This window comes from Coffea eugenioides, chromosome 2 (genome assembly GCF_003713205.1).
Source record: "Coffea eugenioides isolate CCC68of chromosome 2, Ceug_1.0, whole genome shotgun sequence".
Lineage (NCBI taxonomy): Eukaryota > Viridiplantae > Streptophyta > Magnoliopsida > Gentianales > Rubiaceae > Coffea > Coffea eugenioides.
Window position 1 is genome coordinate 19,062,700 of NC_040036.1, and position 20,153 is coordinate 19,082,852.

General features: G+C 36.4%; 3 protein-coding genes and 1 non-coding gene across 4 annotated transcripts; 3 read left to right on the top strand and 1 right to left on the bottom strand.

Annotated features, from left to right (window-relative positions):
• Nucleotides 1–639: 639 nt before the first annotated feature.
• On the bottom strand, nucleotides 640–2,268 carry LOC113762446. Its single transcript, XM_027305901.1, has 2 exons — nucleotides 2,004–2,268; nucleotides 640–996 (listed from the first exon to the last, which is right to left on the bottom strand). The coding sequence occupies exons 1-2, from the start codon at nucleotides 2,238–2,240 to the stop codon at nucleotides 883–885; spliced, it is 351 nt and encodes a 116-aa protein (XP_027161702.1). The 5' UTR covers nucleotides 2,241–2,268; the 3' UTR covers nucleotides 640–882.
• Nucleotides 2,269–5,382: 3,114 nt separating this feature from the next.
• Nucleotides 5,383–5,925, top strand: LOC113758809. The gene has a single exon (XM_027301532.1). It carries the CDS (start codon nucleotides 5,383–5,385, stop codon nucleotides 5,923–5,925), a length of 543 nt encoding a protein of 180 aa, XP_027157333.1.
• A 1,625-nt stretch (nucleotides 5,926–7,550) lies between these two features.
• LOC113762170 (EEF1A lysine methyltransferase 2) lies at nucleotides 7,551–12,452 on the top strand. Its single transcript, XM_027305480.1, has 6 exons — nucleotides 7,551–7,871; nucleotides 8,612–8,812; nucleotides 10,312–10,408; nucleotides 11,111–11,214; nucleotides 11,778–11,829; nucleotides 12,022–12,452. The coding sequence occupies exons 1-6, from the start codon at nucleotides 7,657–7,659 to the stop codon at nucleotides 12,247–12,249; spliced, it is 897 nt and encodes a 298-aa protein (XP_027161281.1). The 5' UTR covers nucleotides 7,551–7,656; the 3' UTR covers nucleotides 12,250–12,452.
• A 1,248-nt stretch (nucleotides 12,453–13,700) lies between these two features.
• Nucleotides 13,701–13,805, top strand: LOC113764302. Its single transcript, XR_003467577.1, has one exon. It is a non-coding gene; the product is annotated as a U6 spliceosomal RNA (small nuclear RNA).
• The last annotated feature ends 6,348 nt before the right edge of the window (nucleotides 13,806–20,153 follow it).

Here is a 20,153-nt window from a genome sequence, read left to right on the forward strand (position 1 = left end):
GCTTTAAGGAAAAAACCAATTTGTACCTTTAATAATTTATTTTTTCTTGCATTTAGCTAATTGTTACTCAAGCTTTAAAGAAAAAAAATTAGTTACTTTTCTTCAAAAAAAATATTATTCTTGTTTCTTTTCTTCTTAATTAAATTATATTAAATAAAAAATAACTATATATTCTAACTTAAAAAGTAATTAATATTTATCAAGTTAAAACCTTGATACTTTTTATAAAGCTAAGAACTTTAAATTTTAGAAAATCAAAAGCCTACTCTATGATATTAATTGGGAAGGAAAGTAATAGCTTGTGCCTATTATAAAAATTTGAGTTTTGTATCTTACAAGAAATTCCAATAGATGAATATGCAAACAAAGTGACTTTAGCAAAATAGAGAGAGAGAGAGAGAGATAAGCACAATTATACATTGCTACTATTCTTCAATAAATGGCCATTCTAATATTAAATTAAGTCCGAATAAGTTCCTATCAAATTTCAAGGCTAGGAATGATTTTGGCTAATTAGTGTATTAAAAATGCTCACAGTAAACAACTGCAACCACATGTAGTATTGGTGAAACAGTGACATCCATTTTAATTTTCTTTCTGAATTGTCAAAAACAATTTAATTGGATGAATGACAATAAATTAGAATAAAAAAGGCACAGAGCAACATTTTATTATTATTATTATTAATTGTCTCTTCCATTTACATACGAGACAGCATCATAATGACATATTATCCCAATTCCATACGAGTTTACAAAGCCTGCTGGCATACATAACATAAAGGTAACACCTAGTTCACACAGGCCCTGTGGTCTGCTGAGCCCTGGAATAGCTTGATACAGAAACAACATTATTCAGTATCATATCTCATTTGCATCCAAGTCAGAGTGAAATTGTTACAAAAAGTAGCTTCCCATATTTGTCACTCGAAATTAAGAAGACAAAACCAAATTTCACCATGCCAGAGGGATATGAGACGCTGCTAAAGCTAATGGCCTGCAGAAGTAATTACTCTGTGTTAGGATAACAACACATATTTGTTTCTCTTCCAGCTCATACATGAGAATAAATTCATAAGCATTTTGATCAGCCATCTTACTGCCTCACAGTATAACTATAACCATTTCTCATAACACTTTATTTCCATTTTGCAGTAAAAAAGTGTCTCTCTGCGATGAAAAATTCGTGATGTGTAACCAATCAAATGAAATGCTAAAGTGAATCTTAACAGAGGTTCAGAAGCAAAGCCAAAAGAGGTGGGCCTAATGTCTGGTACAATGAAAGCTTTTGAGCATAAAGCAAAATGTAGTTTACACCAATCACATAGTAAACCACTGTTTGGCTAAACGGCCATTAGTGGATTCCATCACAGATCTTGTAGCGGCGCTTTACGAATTGCAAATCATTCATAACTTTCAAACAATCTATTTATTACTGCTTCAAAATACATGTGCACACAAAGTATATAGAAACTAAAAAAGAAGCCTAAACTCAGGAGAACCATTAATTTATTTACAAAAGTTGCATCTTACCCCAACTTTCAAGAAGTCAAAAACAAAATTTTGTTTATACGGAAGACAGCATCAGATATACTGAGCCAGAGAAACAGGTGCAAAGGAACTTCTTTTGTCATTAGATATCTGATGAACAAGACAAGAAATGAGCCAAACAAAACTTGAACAAGTCCACCTGAACAGAAATGGATATGAAAGATAAAATGGATATGGTTTCGTTTCTGTCTTGTTATTGGGGATAGCTCAAACAAACTGAAAAGAGGGATCTTGCCGTTGAAATTTTCTACTGTATAGCATTTTCACCTTTTGTTTTTAAAATATCCACAGCAAGTAAAGGTCATAAATTTAGTCCAGAATTACAAAAACCTACAACAAGTAGCTAAATTAGAAACAACCCATAAAACATTAATGCCAGCAAAATCACTAAAACGCTAAAAAAACCCGAGAATCACATCGAAACAGAAGAAAAGGCACAACATTTGAACTTACTGTGAGAAAACCAGAAGCCCAAGATCCAAATCGCTTATCCTTGAAGCCACCAGAAAGGAGAAGCAAAGAAAAAGATTGAAATCCACCAGAGGCAACTAGCAAGCTGTAAGTTCCCCCAAAGGCCAAAAGGCAACAGCAGAGCGGAGCAGAGCAGAGCACTCGGAGCAAAGGGCAATGGGGGAGACGGTGGTGGAAGAGGCAAAATGTTAGGGTTGAGGTGGAAGCGGCAGTGGACATCAGAGCAATTGTGCTGAGGAAAAGCGGTTAATTAGATAGAGAAGGGACGCGAGTGAACTTGACCCGATTTTTATTTTTTACCCACGTTGGATCCGCGTGTAGGCCCGTTTTTGAGGGTTTAGACGTGGAATTGGAATTAGAATTCTTTTGGTCTGATAAAGAATTCAACTCATGGAATTGGAACCTCTTGGAATTAGAATTCAATGCTAATTCTATGGAAAAGGCAGCATCCAAACACAAGAATTAGAATTGAGGTTCCAATTCCAATTCTAAATCCCAATTCTATGGGGTACCAAACATACCCTTATGTTTATTTGTGGCCCATGAGTGGACTCTAAGCTAGAATGGGGTGTAAAGTGTAAACCCAATGAAAAGAACAGGGCAAGCCACAAACATCCCATATTCTGTTATTTTAGGCTGAAAAAGTTTAATACAATCATCACCAGCGCTAGCTCTGTCCACATCATGTGTTTTGGGGTTTAGATTATCAATGATTAATGTTTGTCTATCTATTGCTGATAGATTGAACGAATTTATATACTTATGTACTACTACAAATTATTGGTGAATATCCCATGTTTAAACAATGAAATAAAGAACGCGAAGCTGTTGTCGTTGTTGTTGTGCATAGGGGTGAGCAAATTCGGTACGTACCGAATTCAAATTCAATTTGGTAATTTGAAATCGGGTATTTGATTTGGTACAAAAGTAGTATTTACCGAATTCACCGAATTCTAATATGGTATGAAATAGTTAATAAGATTATGAATTTGGTAATAACCGATTTCGAATTCGTTTATAAAGAATTTGTTTATAAAGAATTGGTTTAGTATTAGTATATATTACTAATATATTATTATATTATATAGGTAAATGCTATTAATAATAGTTAGTATATGGTATTATCATATACTTATGATAACAATAATATATAATGATGTACAATATACTATTTTAGTATTTGTTAATTGTTATATGACTATAATAATACAAATATACAACAATACATAACATAACTATAATACTTATTATTTTATACATGACCAGAATTAGATAATAATTAATAAGTATAGGTATAATACATAACTACATTTAAGTATAACTATAATATTTATTATTTTAATTGGGCCGGAAACTGCAATTAAAGGATTCAGTAAATTTTTTTTAAAATGAATTTGGTTAACCCGAATTCATTACTATTTCCGAATTCAAATTCCAAATTAAATGAATTCGGGTATCTCCAATTTGAATTTGAAAGCGGTTTAGATTTTTGTAAATCCAATAACCGAATTTACCGAATTCATATAATCGAATTACTGAATATGCACAGTTTGCTCACCCCTGGTTGTGCATGTGGTCTCGTAACGGTTAATTGGATGGAATATTTTCATCTCCTAGGGCTGCACAAATTGTACACATGAATGCGGACGGACATGTCCTCTTGGGTGGCTCGGTTGATCACGTACCCTCTTCAAGAAGTATTGTCCATCTTCCCCATCAGAATTTGAGTCCCAGGATTAACGTGTCCGAGGGGATGGGGCCTCTCCTCTCGAGCCGCAAGAAAATTAGTTGGGTCGAAGGTCTGGATAACCCCCTGCGTCCCCGGAAAAAAAAAATGTGAGGGGACAATGATGGATTTTAACAAAAAAAAAAGAAAAAGAAAAAGAGAATGAACTTCTTTTTACGCAAAACTGAAGTTGAAAATTTCTAGTAGAATGTTGTATCAAGGGAACTAATCAACCAAATTTAAATTTGAAGAAAAAGGTGAAAAAAAGCATCCAACAAATTACTCAGTTAAGACTTCGAGTTGCAAAGTGTTTTAGCAACTACGCCAACATAATTAACTCCTCCTAACTCCATTAACTGTTAACTTAGCACCACCAAATGGCACCGCGTCCGAAAAAGATGAGTTTGGTGAATTTGCTTTAGGGTACCAATTGCTGCGCTGTCAACAAGTCATATCGAATGTTTGGCACATTGCTAAACATACGTAACCGGGCACGCTAACCATTTATCCACGTTTCCGTGGATATGGTACAGCCAATTATTGCTTCTCAGCCTACTATACTTGTTAGACGAGTACGTAGAGGCGTCAATTATAAATTAATTAAATTGATCCATTAAATTCGTCCATCAATAATTGTCCAGACCTATTCATTAATTTTGAATGGTTTTAAATAAGTACTCAATTAAACTCATTTAATTAGTGGATAGTGGATTAATTTGACTCAACTTTTAAATTTATTTAAAAATAATTATACATTTAAACTCAACTTTTAATGAGTATTAAGCAAATAAATTTGAATCTCTTATCAATCTAATAATAATAAAATACCGTTACTTCTTATCAAACAACACGTTATAAAAATAAAAATAAATAAATAAAATGTTAAATGACTCATAAATGAGTAATTGAGCATCCATTTATATCTATTTATTTAAATGAATCTGAATGAATTAATTTAATTATATCCATTACATAATTATGACTTACCTAAATTTGGCACCTCGTCGAGTATCAGGGTGTTCCAAGTTAGAAAATTTTGACTGGTTTTGATTCTTTGAATCATTAATCACGACTAGAATTTTGCAGGCGAGTGACCAATTCTGTAGTGGATTGATGCCCGGTTGAATTAGTGGCGTAGGGATGAAAAACATATTTTGTTTTAACAGAAGTAGACAAAAGTGAAAAACACAAACCAGAAAAAAAAAAGAGATGGGCTCCACGCGCAACAAAAGTAGGAGTTATCCCATTTCAAGAAAACTAAAGAGGGACCAAATGACCGACTGGAATTATGAGCCTTCCCATCAATTTCTTGATTTCTTGCGCACATTTTTATATTCTGCTTTACCAGACGCGGACTGAACTGATTGTCAACCATAACTATACACACACAATTTATACAACTGGCTCAAGAATACTCTACGCATTCTCCCGCAGACTTTTTTCGCGTCCTACATATATATATATATATATACGGGTACACATTATCCCTCCCACCGTCCTCGATCACCCCAAAAAATCAAGTCTTCTCTCAACTCTCACAATTAAACATATTTTGTTCTTCATCAAATTCTCTCAACAAAGTTCTCAACCATTACCAGTTTACTACTGGTTTTCTTGTGCATCTTGATTTATAATATGGGCAACTATGTATCTTGTACCCTTTCTGGGCCTGCTAGCAAGCAATCTCGCGGCATAAAGATTATTTTCCCTGGTGGCGAAATTAGACACTTTTACGAACCGATGAAGGCAGCAGAGCCCATGTTTGAAACGCCCGGATTCTTTCTTGTGAATACAAAGTCTCTGCAGATAGGAAGAAGGTTCTCTGCTCTCAATGCAGACGAAGACTTGGAGATAGCCAACGTTTATGTTATGTTTCCTATGAAAAGAGTGAATTCTGTTGTCACAGCGGCTGATTTGGGAGCTTTGTTCATCCAAGCTAAATCATCTGCTAAAAGGGTGTCCCTGAAAAGAGTGAGGATCTTGCCGGAATGCAATGCCCCGGCGGCGCTAGAAATTGTGCAGCCTCAGCCTAAAACCACTGAAGCTGCAGTACCCAAGTTGAATTTGGATGACATTGAAGAGTTTTCAACGCCTGAATTCAGGCACAGATTGTCTATGTGCAGATCAAAGAAGCCTTTGCTAGAGACTATAGCTGAGGAACCGGTTTGCTCAAGATGAGAGAGATGCAGTCGTGACTGAAGTCAATTAATTTCTCTTATGTTTTAGAAAAGAGAGAGTTTCTTTTGTTTTCTTTTTTAAAGCTATACATACTAATTCCATTTATTTGTAGCGGAGTAGCAGAGTAAGTGTAGTCTATGGTGAAAAACAATTCTTCATTCGATGAGATTTGAAGTCAATCATGAGTAGACGCGAAGATTTGGTCTCCATGGTTACCCCTTTGTTCAATCTGTAATATGATTGTCTGAGAAGTATCTCCATCAAATGGCATGTAGACCTTCTTTTTTAGTTGTGGAATTGTACGAGTATCATTGTGACTATAAAAGTTCTTCATATTCATCACCGAGATACCTTGCCGGTTTGGGACTGCATATTATAGAAATTTCGCCATTATTTATAGTGAATCGGTTTAGTGTGTGCCTATTTCTTCCTTTAGAATTAGGCTGTTGAAAGTCCGGGATTTCATAGGCAAATGGCTTTGAAAATGATAATGCATAAATACATGAAATCATTACCATCATTAAATAACTAATTGACATGGAATGGGAGCTACAATAGGGTGGTTTCAACGTATTAGAGGTTGGAAGGTACTTATGCGATAGTATACTAATGTACTTGCAGAATTTTAATGGGGATGGCATATAGGTACATTAACTTGGAACTTCTCAAGAGCTTATGATATCTAATGCTAAAACAATTTCCATAATCTAGAGGGATTAGTGGTCAACTTTTGTTATTAAAACTGACTCCATTTTGTTATTGCAATACATCGAGGATCCGGCCAAGTCTCCCCAAATGGTGCAGGCTATTGTGGAAGATATCTTATGTTTATGTAGTTTTTTTCTCTTTTGTTCGAATAGTCAAGGTTAGTAGGAAGACTGTAGCTAAAGCTCATGCTTTAGCCAATATAACCAGAATTTCATAATGCAAGATTTTATTTTTCTTCTCAAACAAAAAAAAAAGTCATATGCAAAGATGGAAGGTTTATTTTCTCTGATTTATTAAAAAATATATTGAAAAAAGTGTTTATGGATGATTTTTCTGTGCTGGATTCTGCTTTTGATGTTTATTTACATAATTTAGATCAAAGTGTTAGAGAGATGCGAAGAAGCTAATCTAGTGTTAAACAGGGGAAAATGTTATCTTATGCTTATAAAAGATATTTTGAATTAGGACAAAAAATTTATAGTAAGAGAATTGAAATGCATAGGGTTAAATTTTAAATAATTGAAAGAATGCAACCCTCTTATAATGCTCATGTCAAGAGCATAAATGAATGGGATAAAGGTAAAAAAAAAAAAAAAAAAAAAAAAAAAGAACTAATAGTGTCAACAAAAATTTTATAATTAAACATGACAACAATTTCAGTTTTAATTGAATTACGTCATAATTTGAAACTATACTAGAATAAGAACTGTTTAGTTTCACAAATCAAAGAATCATGGGCATTAGTGCCTTAACTGTGCAAATTTAAAGTTTGCACGGAAAAATTAGTAATAAACCGGATCTTGGAGGGCCAAAAATGAATTTTGTCCATCTTCAGCCTCCAACAAAGGTCAAAGGTCAACTTTTACAATCGAGTCTGGCAACACTCCAACTAGGAGTTTTATTATAGTCGCTTCTCATGGGTGTCATCATCATAATAACAATCTGCAATTCAACCATTTTCCTCTTCTTAATTTTAGGGCTTTTTCTCCACTCATTCTCTGTTCTACACAGCCACTACTGCGTATGGCTGGGATCAGACTTCAGCCGGAAGACCCTGACGCCTCACAAGCTCGACCGCCAACTTCGTCTGATCTGATCTCCGACGACGACCGGTCGGTTGCTGCGGACTCTTGGTCGATTAAAAGCGACTACGGAAGTACTCTTGACGATGAGCAACGTCACGCGGATGCCTCCGAAGCACTCTCCGTTGCCAATTTCCGTGCCGCCTCCGACTACAGGTTATTAAGTTATTTCACTCGTTTTTGCTTCCACCTATATGTGATTAGAATTAGATGCTTGGATCAATTAGCTGGGGGAAAATTATGCAATGCGGGATGTTTGAAATTTCTGAATCCTCTTAATTAACGAGGCTGATACACTTCTAGTAGTATGTGCATTTATTGTAAAATTCGGTTTTTCAGCTCGGTTAGTTTATTAGGTATTATCAGGAATATAGTTCTTTCGTTGTTGAGGTTTTGAATAGGATAATATTAGTTCCATAAAGTTCAAATTTTGAAGTTGGATATTTTGGAAATGTTCTGTTGTTAGAGTAGTTCGGACAAAAAGAGGAGCCTGAGTGCAGAAGGCAGTTACATCAAATGTTGGGTTTCAGAGTTATTGGGACGCTCAAATATGCAGATAACTAAACAAATTTCGTGAACATGGCCATGCTGAGGATTTGGTAAGCAATTATCATCTGCTTCAAATAGGTCATTAGCTTGACAATAAGGCATCAGCAGTGTTTTTTTTTTTTTTTTTTCAATTTCCATTTTGGATTACTTGAATTAGCAACCCAAGTGTAGTATGTCTATGTGAACCTGGATACACATAAGACGCACCTCCATTTTATCACCCGTAAGACAAAAAGAACAAAAGAAAAGTTGGGAAATGATAGAGGGTTCAGTCTTCTCCCCAGTATTTTGTTTTCAAATACTTTTTGGGAAGATGTTATGGTAAAGAGAGTTGATTTCTTGGGCAGGTTTGGGGCTGACGTTATGGAAGTTGTTGCTTCTTGGACAAAAAGCTTATGTGGTGAATTTTCTCAAGGTCACTTGTCAAACCACGTGGATGATTCCAATTGTGAATCTGTTGATCAGCTTGAGAAGGAACCTTTTAATTGGAGCGTGCTTGACATTGGGACTGGAAATGGGCTTCTTCTCCAAGAGCTTGCCAAGCAGGGGTAATATTGTTGGTCTTTCAGAAGCTATTTATAGTCTGTATCAAGTGCTAAACCAGGGGCATTACAGTTTTGGAATACCAAAATTTGTTATTTTCATAGTTGTGATTTGACCTTTTTTAAATACTTGTCGAAGTAGGAAGAAGCAGGTCGGAGCATTTGCCTTACAACAGTGAAAAACTCAGTTTATCTCTTAAAAGTTTGACATTTTCAGTGAAGTCTTTAATGCTGTTTTACCACAATTTTCCATCCTTCCGGGTTTTGTTCAAAATCAGAATGTGCTCTTCGTAATTTTGTCTGAAAGTTGTGGGCCCCACAGCTATCAAATCTCGAGTCTGCTATTGGTTTTGGTTCAACTATTTTGAGAATATTTCTTATTCGGACTCTTTTTCACTGACATTTGTTCATATACAGAAGGGTTGGGACAAAGGGAGAGAAAATGACATAGACGCTGAACAGCAACCTTGCTGGCCTTTCCAGATATGGTTACACAGAAAAACCTCTATTTTAAGGGTTATTTTTTGAAACATTCCCCACCAGTTTGTATATCGATCTTGATGTGTAATAATCATATAAATTCAAATATTAAAAATTTCTCTGTGTTTAACATCCAGTCTCTCTACTTAGAAACATAGTACCATCTTGTAGTTTATTGTTCAAGGAGTTAGTACTCAAACCAAACTAACCTGGGAACAAATAGGAGAAAACATGGACTTTTGTCTTAACGGATGCACAGAAAGGGCATAGGAATAATGAATATTGTTTCTATGTATGACATTCAATCCAGAGAAAATCTGCATGATTATATAATACATGACATCCTAGAAGTGACTGGTTGGGTCAGTTCCCCCAAGTTTGGTAAATGAGGGTGGGTCTAAGGTGGCCTTCTTTAGGTTCTTGGTTATCAAAGCAAACAGTTCTTTTCCTGAAACGGTCAGTGCTCAACATGTCTAACCCAGAATTAATGTTCTGTTAACGAATTTAGTTGCTTTTTTTTTTTGCAAGACCTTGACTAAAACAAGAAGGGTAAATAGTGTAATTTTCATAAAAAAATGAAAGCTGTAGGAATTTAACCTAATTCTTGAGTTGTGGGGCAATGTCATGTTGTTTGTGAAGTAAAGCCAAGGAACATGGTTGCATAGGTCTTTAAAACTTCTCCTTTCCTCAGCCCTTCTGGATATGATGGTACACGTGTTGAAGGAGTCTGGGAGCCGGAATCTATAGTTATTAGTGCTCTGTTCATTTCTGATGAGCCTGAATGGCAAGTTATCTGATGATACTCATCACACGTTTCTTTGTAAACAAAAGTATGATTTTCTGAGATATTTTCTATAGTTGTCGACCGCTATCAATGCGAATGAATCAACAAGGAAGGTTTGCATATTTGACTTATCATTGAAGATTCACTGTATCAATGAGACTTTGTTGCCACGTCATTAGCATGTGATCTTTTTTATTTTCTAAGCTCTGAATCAACTAACATTTGATGTTTTTGGGTTTAGGTTCTCTGATCTTACTGGAACTGATTATAGTGAAGGAGCCATAGACCTTGCTCGGAGCCTTGCGCATCGTGACGGTTTCACTAATATTAAATTCTTGGTATGAGAAGTGGTTGAAATTTAACATAAAAGTAACTTATCCACCACTTTCAATGCTATTTACTTTTTGTCACCTTGTCAGTGATATAGCTTGTGAAGAAAATACTCCATATTTTGTCTTTAGATGATTCTCTTTAACTTTTCTTTACATCTATGGTAAATGTTGTCTAAGTAGGTAAAAAGGGTGAAACTCAAAAGCTTGACATAGAAGTGGAACATCTTAAATTGTTGTTGGAAGGAGCTTGAGATGGGGTGGGGTGTCTTTTGGCTGGAGACATGGTTGTAGCAAAATGTGGTACTCTGCTGATTGATGAGGTCTTAGACAAGGATAGGTTGGTAACATCATAGACTGCAAGTATGATTGCTTGGTTGGTATGAAGTGATGCCAGTTTGGATGAGCACTAGGTAACTCGAGAAGTACCCGTTGAGTTGGTGGTTGCACCAAGATGCAGTGCCTATTCCTATATGGTGGGCAGGTGATAGCTTGAAGTGGTTGTGGGGTGAAAATTAAAAATTCATTATTTCGAGTGGATGTTTATGATTTTAAAATGTAAATCTTAGATGCTTATTTGAAATATTTTCAGATTTTATCATGTAGATTTTATCCTTAACACGTATTCTGTACAACACACTAAGTACATTATTCTTCTCAACCTGTTCTCTTTAGCTCTGCAGTTAAGCCTCTCTGTTTTCAATGGTACAGGTTGATGACATTCTTGAAACAAAGTTAGACAGGAAGTTTCAGCTTCTTGTTGATAAAGGCACTTTAGATGCCATTGGACTTCATCCTGATGGTCCTGTGAAAAGGTATTATGGACGTTTTGAAGGTCTGGCATTTATTATGTTGTCACCTGATACATGCATTCAAGAGAGTCCCCAAGTTGTAGCATCTCAAAACCAACCAGTGACTTGCAGAGTAATGACAAATGTTTTGTGGGAGAGGGAATTGTGCGAGCATCAAGTTTGATTCTGTGGAAGATTTAGAGTAAAGAGCTAATTATACTAAAAGACAGAGAGAATTTATACTTTCGTTGTTAGTGCAGTTCAAGTTCATTTATTGAAGGAAAAACAGATTATAGAAAAGAGACATTTTAGGTGGTCTGTCGCCATCTGCTTGGCGTGAATTACTCTAACCTTGCTGAAGATGTTAAAATTTTTTTCCTCCGATACTCAAATGTGTCATCTTTATTAGGGCTATTTAGGATTATTTTGCACTTTTTCTTTCATTTTCTTTTTAAGCTGTCTGAAAATAATCATGGTATCCTTGTATGTCTCAGTAAATTGATTTTTATCTTCTGGAATCCTGGTTAGATGTAAAAACTACAGAATACTATTCTATCTTTGATTTCACCTCCCCTCTTTTTTTCAAGGATCATGTACTGGGATTCAGTATCAAGTCTTGTGGCTCCTGGTGGATTATTGGTGAGCTTCTCTGTATTGTTTCCAACATACTAATTCTTGTCAAGTCCAATTTGCTTGAATGAAGCTAAACCTCTTACCTATTACTCAAATAACTATGCATGTCTTTGGTTTCTGAAAGTTCTGCTTCTTGTGCAAGTGATTATCTTCTGAGCTTTCATCATATCTTCTTCTCTTATTTCTCATGGTTCCCAGGTGATTACCTCCTGTAACAGTACAAAAGATGAACTGGTGCAAGAAGTTGATGCTTTTAATCAGAGAAGAAATTCACCGTCCCAAGAGCTAGGAGCTAGTGGAGACCAAGAGGTAAATAGAGACCCCCCTTTGTTCCGCTATGTTGATCATGTTCGCTCATACCCAACATTTATGTTTGGAGGATCAGTAGGATCACGTGTTGCTACCGTGGCATTCCAAAGGAACTGAATAATTGAGTGTCCGTAATTTGTTGAGTTAGTTTCTTTCTCTTTGAAGGAATTCCATGTTTCAATGAATGTGTCTGTGACTTTGTCGAGGATGCTAATTTATATCAAGATTATTGATGTCTCTGCTTTGCAATGTGAGGCATGTCAGGGTAATACAGATTTTTGGACAAGGTAACTTTAGTCCAAACAGAGAAGGATTTGTGCTCCGATCCTCTTAAGGTCATCATGACGAGCGTCTTGTTTTAGTCTATTGCAAGTTACTGATTTGTTTCCTGACTGCGATGAAGTTGCGCTTCCTAGGGCTAACTCTTTCCTCTCTGGATATGTATCTTTAACCGGTCGCAATATGTGGGTCTTTTAGTTGTTGTCACGAGATTACCAAGGAAGAAACACGTGTTTTGATCTATATGACCTCCATTATCAATGTGTCCTTAAGGTGAAATCAATGTTTTGAAACTCGAATCGTTAATTGAACTGGTGAGGTGTTCAGATCGAAATTCAATCGATCGGATTGGTTCAATTATAGTTCAATGAATTTTTTAAAAAATAATTTATAGAAATATATATATGTACAAAATAAGACATGCAATAGATTAATTTAAGACTTTATATGATGAAAAGTTTAATATTTTCAAAAAATTTGAATTTTCACAAGTAAAAATTTTAAATTATACGTTGTAATAAATAAATTTTATTTTAATCTCAATTGTATTTACCAAAAAATAATTTTAAATCCAACCCAAAAATGCCACAATATTTTAAAATTATACAAAATTCATGTCCATGGAAATTAGAAATTGTGAGTTTAAATTTTTAATTCACGTTTTTGGAATTTATATATTACAACTCAAAACAAAAAAGTTTGAAATTTGGAAGAAGTCAGGAAAATAGAAAACAGAGATGCAAACTTCATAAAAGGAAAAAAATGAAAAGAAAGTGAGTGGATGCGATATTTAATAATTAGTTTTTAGGGTTAAGAAAAATCTATTCTTTTATATATATATATATATATTTCAATTTAATAGACAAAAACAAAAAAACTGCCAATTCAACGGTTCAATCCGATTCACACGATTCGCACGGTTCAAAAGGTTCTTATTGGTTTTTAACCCCACTCAACCCAAGATATGAATAGATTTGGACTATGATGGTTCACGGTCGAACCGTCCGGTTTTCGACAATGGGTGAAATTTTTGGCATTTCCTCTATGACCTCCATCTGATGTAATGTCATAAAGGACGGTAGATTCACTTTGTGTAAGAGAGATTGAATGCTGTGATTCGTTGACTAATCCAGTTACGTCATATCTCATTCGTCCGGATGGTCTAGTCCTGTTACGCCATACTATCTCATTCGTCAAATTAAGCGTAGAAACGTACACACACGAATTCATCAATCCTACCACCATTTCAGTAAACAACGCTCAGTCATGGGTAGAACAGAACACGCGTGGTCCCTTCAGGGACATCAGATGAAATTGGAACGATACAGAGAATAGCATGACTCCTGCGCAAGGAAGGATGAACACGCATGAGGTAAGCCGAGGGAGCTGTTCTTGGTCAAAGGAGCTTCCCCTGCCCCGTAGCAACATGTCTAACAGAATCAAGAACAGCAGAGACATGCTGCTGCTGATGGAAAATGACCTGATTTCTAGTCCTCCATAACTGATACACCACAGCAAATCTGCATCCCAAGACAACCTGCCATTAACAATTGAACATAACAACTGCATCTTCTGCCAAACCATGCTAGATATTGGACAATCAAAGAAAACATGTGCCATGGATTCATCAGCACCATTACATAAAGCACACTTATCAGACTCTATTCTAACTGCACTCTCCAAGCTTTTAATCTGTCCTTAGGCAGGCAATTTCCTTTTACACAATATCCAAACAATAAAGGAATGTCTCGGCACAGCACCCTCACCCCCGCGCCAGCTTAAAACAAGGAACTGTGCTTCCAGCTGTCCTGAGTTCTGACATGGCTGATTGAACCGTAAACTTCATCGGAGCGCTGGCTGGCCAGTACACCTTATCCTTGCTACTAGGACTGGGATTCTTTCGGATCCTTAATATCACTTGACCAATAATTGAAAGTAAAGAATCTACAGATTCAAGAACTAAGTCACGGTGCCTCAGGAACCTCACAACAACGCATCATGGAGAATTCAGTAGACCAACAATAAATAAAGGAATGAATGAATAAACAAATTCAACTGTAATCTTCTTCTCCGAGGATGTGCCAGTCAAGGGTTCATAAATCACAATTGATTCAGATGAACTAAAATGGAAGCAAGACAAAGACCAAGAGTTCCACTGAGGATTGTGAGACCAAACGTGCCGCCAACGGTGCTTGCAAGCTCAATATACTGGAAAGGCTCTGGTGGTCTTTTGGACTTGTTGCATGGTACTACTTGCGCATAATTCCATCCAAACTTGTCAGTCTGATAACATCTTTCCAGTCTCTCCTTCATCTTAACCTCTGCAATCCTGTTCATCAGAATCCACAGATTTGCATCCACCATACCATGGCTTGATCTCCCTGCTGATAAGATATTAAGCAAACAAAAAAAATTTACTGCAGCACTTTCTTGACTAATTCCCTTTCAATCAGAAGATCATATACAAATGTATGATGGGAAAAATGACAAGCATTTGCAGGTACTCCTGCAACCAAAAATCAGTTCAGGAAAATGATACTCTAAATTTATTACCTTCATCTTCATGTCTGTGGGATCTCACCAGCAGAGATGGACGAGGCCTGCTTTTCCGGTATGGCAGCTTTAGAGCTAAAATAGCTGGAGAGGAAATTAAAGCCATGCAATAGCTTTGGAAACAGATATGTCTCCTTAGTTCTCTAAAGGGGTATGCAGTTGACCTTTATCATCAACTAGTCAGCAAATGATGCGAATCATGGTTGCGTAGGAATATAAGCATAATCAAGAATCAATCTAATTAGTAATTAAGTCGAGCTTAGCTGTATACGTAGTTAGCTTTTGCTTTTCCTGGCTAAAGGAGATTTTGCGAATTGTTGAAAGAGCAGTCCACAGGCTGTAAATAGCGCTTCTTTGGGTGAAAAATGAAGCCGTTGAGTTGTATGCTGTTTGTGTTACTACGTCCTTTTCGCCTGCTGGGATAGTATATTCTTTTAAAATGTATTTAATACCAATTACTTGATCAAGATTCAGGTTACCAAGCACGTAATCAATGGACCATTATTAGCTACATATTATTAATGAATTTTGGAATGCACTGAGTGGGTCTCTTTTTTTTTTTTTTTTTTTTTTTAATCACTAACCATTAATATTAAGAAAAAACCAGCAACTTAACGGGTGTGATCCATTTGGTTGAAATCTAATTCTGACAGATTAAAAATATCTGAAGGATTGAATACACGAGTTCATGAACCGAACTTGACCAGAAGTTTTCGACAAGCTCACATACTTCAGGACAAATTGGGTCCAAAAGGCAAAATAATCACCGTCTTCCCACAGGTTAACTTTTAGGTCAAACTTGATACAAGCGGGGAGTAAAAAATTTCCCTTGGTGCCGGCTCAACGTCTACGTGATAATTTATAATTGATGCATGGAGGTAGAGGTACTGCATTAGATCCTGTAAGGGACTCAAGGGAGAGAGAGGACTCCCTGTATTAGATCCTGTAAGGGCAAACCAAGGTGATATTCAACCTGTATTAATTGCGCTTATTCTTTTTATGCTTAGTTGGCCAGCGCTTAGAGTTCATTAGCGTAAATTACGAAACTTCATGTGAATCCCTTTTTTTTTTTTGGTGGTAAGACGTGTGAATCTATTGCTGGCAGTAATCATAAGCAACCAATGCTACCAAGCGTTAAACTCGATAAGCCAGATTTGACTTCTGAAGGGTTTGTGAATGTCGCAGGAAATAAAGAATTGCAAAGTTTAGAAGGTCTTCGTAATTTTACAATTTGGCCACATGGAGAAATGCATGGATGCATGGTCTTCGTAATTCTGTGTTTTTCTCATACCTGTTCCATACTGGTGGAAATCTGACGGAAAGAAAACTTCTGGTAGTAGTACTACAAATCTGTGTTTTTCTTTAATTTTTGATTCAGGACATGGTGTTTATCCATCCATCATCACATTGAACGGAAATTGATCAGCCTTGATCATCAGCAGCCAAACAATGCCGACTAGCAATTGCTGCCTGAAATAAAGTAATTGCACCAAGTTCCAGAAGCGACTTTATAGTATACCCGCCTTCTAGTGAAAAAACAAAACCAGCAATTCAAATTGCAATACAGACTAGTAGTGGACTCGCGCTTAGAAACGTCGCAAAATGTTGTTTACTCAGCAAATTGGTTTAAAGAATAGATCAAGGCACTTTAAAAAAGAAAAAATAAATAGAGAGAGAGAGAGAGAATGAAGAGAGGCAATTAACTAAGACGATGAAAACTTTGGATTAAACCGCGTCCCAGCTGCCCTTGTTCGATTAACATTGTCCTGTCCGGTCTAAGTTTTGACAGATGCTTTGTTTTCTAGTCTACAACTATAATCTGATTAAGGCTTTGAAACATATGCTATAACTTCATCAAGTTCAGTTAGCTAACATTCAATTTACTGTTGGTATAATGCAAGCCATGTATGTTAGCAAAAGTACATTCAAGCTCCATATAGAATTTAAAATCGACAATTCATATCCTCATAGAGAGCAAAATTACGAACAACGCTTTCTTCTCGTTCGTTTCATTCGAATTAAATAGGTTGGTCCGAATTCGACTAAAGTCTGTGGAAAATCGAGATGCATGTATCATTCATATAAGCACAAACCACATTTCATTCTAAAAAGGATGAATATACATCAATCTGTAAATGCACATCCTGTCTGCATTCGCATTAGAATTGTTAAAAACATTAGTGGTTTAAGTGAACTAAAATGGACACAAGACACAGGCAAAGAGTACCGCTGAGAACAGTGATCCCAAATGTGCGGCAAACAATGACTAAAAGCTCAAGAACATCATCAGATTGCTTCATTTTATTTCGATGTTTATAGCGGTCGGCAAGTGCTGGTGCGTAGCCACCATTCCAACCAGCATGCTGATAATGATCAGTGTCATCAGTCCATGGTTCAAAGTCGCGGTCGCGGTCGCGGTCGCGGCTTGGAACGTTCCACATCGGTCTCGGCATATCGGTCACGGTCTCGGTGAGACGCAAATTTTAAAGAATTTAATATTCTAAAAATTGTTAATAATATAAAAAAAGTATGCTAAACAAAAATAATAAAAAATAGCCAAAGCAATGCCCGAATCAATCCGTCGCGGTGTAACTCGGCCGATTTCTCGTCTTGACTCGGGATAACTCGGAGTAACTCGGTGTGACTCGGCCGAGTCAATCCGTCGCGGTGACGTCTCGGCCGATTTCTCGGCGAGATGAGTATCTCGGTCTCGATTCGTCGCGGTCTCGTCTCGGACTAGGCCGAGACGGTGACGACTCGGCCGAGTCGTCTCGGTCTCGGCCGAGTCTTCGAACCATGGTCATCACCCACATCAAAACACCTCTCCAGACTCTCCTTTATCCTAACCACTTCCATTCTATCCCTCAGAAGTCGCAGATTTGCATCATCAATGTGTTTTTTTGACCTTCCTGCCCAGATTGAACAAAGCAGAAATGCTCGATCAGTTTGGTTGATCATAAATCTTTTAAGAAAAGGAAAAAGAGAGCTACTTAATGTGATAGTCAGAAAGTGGATTTAATGCTCATTTAATTTAGTCACCTTCATCTCCAAATCCTTGCTGGGCTCTTACTTGAAGGCAGTGATGAAGAGTACTCCTGCGCCTCTGATCAGGTTGCCCCATTGTTGCAAAATTAGTGGTAATTCTTGAAGAAGCAGCCATACTTGGTTCTGACTTCTGACTATGATTATTTTCTTGCTTACCAAGGATGGGCTACTAGAATTTCTTGCTCGATCAGTGTATTGGACGATAATGTATAGAACAATATTTGCGTTATGTCCGGTCCTGTAATCGGTAGGAATGCTCTATTTCATATGTGCTTATTTATCTGTATGTAATATTTATATATACAATTGATGGGAAAAAAAAAAAGAAAAAAAGAATAGTAGTAGTTCGTGTTGGTCGTATCCGTCTGAACAATGACAATGAAGACGCGTACGTGTTTCTGGTCAAGACTCGAGCATGGCTGGTAATAGGACAGTTTCATAGGAGATTATAATAAGCAACAATTCTCTTGGCAGCGGCGGCTTTAAGAAATTTGAAACGTGATAATCTTATGCCTGATGAACTTTTGCTGTTTGGAGGCTTCTTATTTGTACTCAGCGGGAGAACTACTACACTACTTCTTTTTTTTTTTTTAAACGGAGTAGATGTTCGGATCAATTCTTATGGGGTTCGACTAATCCCACTCCGGCCTGAGAAAAGAGGCCCCATCCCCCCGACTAATCCCACTCCGGCCTGACTAATCCCACTACTTATTTGTTTATTATGTGGCCAAGAAAAGTGTTAAACCCTTCCTCCTAAATTCAAAATTCTCAAGATAATTTGACTTAATTGTTTTGGTTTTGCTATTGTGCTGTTTGAAAATTTTCTTGTTTCTCCTGCCGTTTCTAAAAACATATTATTGATTCAAAAATCAATTGGACAAAATGTTTGGTTCAAAAAATATTCAAGAAGACGAGCAATTTGAAATGAATATATTATTGATCAATTTTTCCTACTTCAATCCCAAGGCCTTCTTGATAAGCCAAAAACGAATGCCATATTATATGTTTTTGGACCTAAGATTACAATTTTATATGCATTCTGACCGAGGTTGTTAAGGCGTCACATTGTAGCTAGTAAGGTAGTAGCTGCTGATTCAGTCAATCTTGTCACGAACCAATAGTCATCAGACGTTGTTCCGCTGTATTAGGTTTCAGAACTTGACAGAAAGCGTTTTTATTAAAACCATCTCATCTATTATACATAATGATCCGTCAACATATATAGTTACACTTGTCCTCCTCCGGTCGAAATTGCTTTTGTTTCTCTCGTCTTTGAAATTATATATACCAGAGTGGTCTAATAATTTAATACCAGGTTGATTGAGTAGCGCTGCTTCCTCCCACCTTCCTCGCTCATGATCCCATGTTTCATGAACCTTTTTCTTTTTCTTTTTCTTTTTTTTTTTTTTTTTAAAAAGAGGATTAACAGCTCATGAACCTCCAATTGCAGTACTCTTCCATACTTTGATTTGGTCCTTTGTACCCGTTCTCTCTGAGTTTTATTCTAACTTTTTCCCGCGGAGGAGCTTTGGACTGTTCAGGCCTTGATGAGTTGGCTACCATAGTATCATTCGAAAGCTTTTTAAGGACAGACATACTCAAGAGCACCTTTTTCTGGTTAAGAAATAGACTAAAATAGGAACATGTTTTCTTTTTTCTACTTACAGAACCTTTTTTTTTTTTTAATAAATGAAAGATTTTAAATTCATGATCTTTTATTTACAATTTATCATATCTTATCATTAACTCGACGCTTCCCCAGAACCTTAAGTAAACATAAGAAAAAATAAGGATTTTTTTTTTGTCTTTGGAATTGGTTCTGTTCCTGGCTTCTTGCCCTCGAACATGCCAAAACTCTGGGCATATTTTAATGCCTATGCATTTTTCTACCAAAAAAAGGGTCAAATTATATTAATTTTACATATAAAACCTTACACCTTTACCTCTTTTTTTTCTCTCCTTTTCAGCGTAAAAAGGTCATAACACCTTATGACAGGAACTTCATTTTCTTGTCCGTTTCACTTGTTGCCCCAAAAATAATTAAAAAATTTTTTTTACCTCAAAGACGGTTTGATTAAGGCTTTCATAATTGGGCCATGAGTTCATGAATCAAGGCGTTAACAAAATTTGGCAACCCTCTTAAA